This window comes from Lycium ferocissimum, chromosome 4 (assembly GCF_029784015.1).
Source record: "Lycium ferocissimum isolate CSIRO_LF1 chromosome 4, AGI_CSIRO_Lferr_CH_V1, whole genome shotgun sequence".
NCBI lineage: Eukaryota > Viridiplantae > Streptophyta > Magnoliopsida > Solanales > Solanaceae > Lycium > Lycium ferocissimum.
Genome location: NC_081345.1, coordinates 57,903,110 through 57,905,772, shown reverse-complemented (window position 1 = coordinate 57,905,772; position 2,663 = coordinate 57,903,110). Strand labels below are relative to the sequence as shown.

At 30.9% G+C, this 2,663-nt stretch overlaps 1 protein-coding gene across 1 annotated transcript; it reads left to right on the top strand.

Moving 5' to 3' along the window:
• The first annotated feature begins 897 nt into the window (after positions 1 to 897).
• LOC132054891 (BON1-associated protein 2-like) lies at positions 898 to 1,950 on the top strand. Its single transcript, XM_059446848.1, has one exon. The coding sequence runs from the start codon at positions 1,275 to 1,277 to the stop codon at positions 1,854 to 1,856; it is 582 nt and encodes a 193-aa protein (XP_059302831.1). The 5' UTR covers positions 898 to 1,274; the 3' UTR covers positions 1,857 to 1,950.
• Positions 1,951 to 2,663: the final 713 nt, after the last annotated feature.

Genomic DNA, 2,663 nt, shown 5'->3' with positions numbered 1-2,663 from the left:
ATAATATTTGTTAATTTTTCTAAATAAAATTTACATATTTAAAAGTATTATAAAGTACGATAAATCACAAGAATTAATAATCAAAATATCTAAAAGAGATATGAAAAACGACGATAAAAAACTTGTTTGACTCTTAAAATCCAAATCTTTGTCACATAAATTGTAACGGAGGAAGTAAGTTTCTTTAAAAAAAAAAGTTTTAAAAAGTGTTTGATAGTCGAAGTTGAGTTTAGATATTCATTTACATTGAAAAAGGTTAAAGTTTTATGAATAGAAAAAATTTTACTTACAAAATTGGTCAAAATAAAACTATTTTTACACTTAAAATAAAATATGGGTCCTTTTTATTGGGGAAAGGGCCGAAAATACCCCTCAACAAAATAGATTAAATTTACCCGTTGTCACATTTTCGCTCAAAATGCTCTTGCCTTTTCGTTTTTGGTCAAAAATACCTTCCAACTATTCAAAAGGCTCAAAAATACCCTTTCCCCTAATGGTTGATGCAAAATAAAGAAAATGGGCTAATTTTGTCCTCCATTTAAATTTCAAAATAAATGCTCTTAATTGTAAAGACTTGAGCGAAAACTTATATTGAAGATTATGAAATTACTTGAAAATTATTTAATTATAATTTATGTTGTATATAAATTGATCTGCAGTTAACTTATAATTAATCTGATTTTGTAAATTATTTACAAGGAATAAAAAATTAAGCTCTTTTAGGAAATCAATTAGTGTTTAGTGTTTACAATGCCAAACGCGTGTAGATAAACTAAACAAGAAGCGACGAGGCAATACACCAGAAACAGCTTTCCTCTTTCTCTCTCCTTTCTTTCCTCTTTCCTTCAACCCTCTAAAAATCTCTATAAATAGATAAGCCTTCACCATTATCTCTTCCAATATTATTCTTTACAACTCAAATCAATAAATTCAGCTACTTTTAGAAGGGTCAAAAAGAACAAACTAAGGGCATTTTTTATTCAATAGGCTGAAAGAGGTACAAATCTAATTTAATAGGTGGAAAGAGAGTATTTTTGAGTCGTTCCTAATACGTCAAGGGTACTTTTGATTCGATAGGTGGAAGGAACGGCAAACTTGATCGAATAGGTGGAAGGAGGGCATTTTTGAGCCTTTCCTATAATACGTTAAGGGAATTTTGGATCTGATAGGTGAAAGGAACGGCAAATTTGATCCGATAGGTGAGAACGGGACATTTTGAACCATTTCTGATTCGTTAAGGGCATTTTTTACCCTTTTCCGTTTTCTCAAGTCTCATGGAACATTCAACATCATCAAGAGTCCTAGAAGTCACAGTAATATCTGGTGAAGGACTCAAGAAAAACACTTTCGTGACCATCAAAACAGATCACTCGTGCAATACCCAAACAACAAGAATTGACAAAGAAGGAGGAAGTTGCCCTACATGGAACGAAAAACTTTTCATTGATTTACCAATGCACGTATCTTATCTTACTATAGAGGCTAAATGCAAAAATTCTTCTGGGAATATTAAAACCATTGGTATTGCTAGAATTCCCACGTCGGATTTTATTGGCGGGTTTTTGCCGGAAGATTACTTGCAATTTTTGAGTTATAGACTGAGGGATGAAAAAGGTGCGAAAAATGGGATTATTAATCTTTCTGTAAAGGTCAAGAATTCCCGGAATAGCGGCGGTTGTGCGGCTGCTTATTCCAATATTTGGAAGGGTGCGGCGCTTCCACCAACCCTGCTAACATGGGATGCTTTGTGCACCGGACTGCCCTTTTTTAAAAATGCCCCGGTTGCCGTTGGAAATATTAATCTTTCGGGTCGACTTGTGACGGGTATTCCGATTTACCCTAGTAGTTATTATTAGTACAGTATAAAATGGAGTTTGTCTTCCTCTATATTTATTCAAAAATTCAAGTGTAAAATGGAGCTAGATTTGACATTTATGTTTTATTTATTCATTCTTTAAATTCTTTTTTCTCGTTTTGAGCATTTAATATCTTATTATTGAATTACGAGTTTAGATTTGATATTGTATATCAAAAATATTGCGTACAATTGAACCTAATAGGCAAGAGTCCATCTGCCATTAAAATTGTATTGACTTGGTTTTGGACATGAATATAAATGAATATTTTGTTGTTCGAATTTTCTCCTACAAGTATTGCTCCAAAATATACACGTGATAAAATCAAGTATCGTTCTCATAGAGATCTATGATTAATTATGTCATCCGTCTCAATTTACGTGGTGATATTTAATTGGGTACGAAATTTAAGAATGAAAGAAAGACTTATACATGGTATAAAACAAGCTATAAATATTTGTGTGACTATAAATAATATCATTAAGTGTAAAATGAAAAGTTTAAACTTAAATTGTTACAAAATACAAAATGGTGTCTTTTTTTTTTTTTTTTTATTTGGGGGACTAACTAAAAAATGAAAGATTGTCACATAAATTGGAACGGAAGGAGTACTAACTAAATTAAAGTATTCCTAATTATATGAACAAGAAAGTTTGATAGTTGTAGCTATTAGAATTTAAATTTAAAGAATTAACTAATGAACTTGAACACTAATTTAAAAATTAATGGGAGAAAATATTCCAGCATATGGAATATATCTTCAAATTCTGTTGAATTCTTTAGTTAATCCGCCAAATTAATTTATCC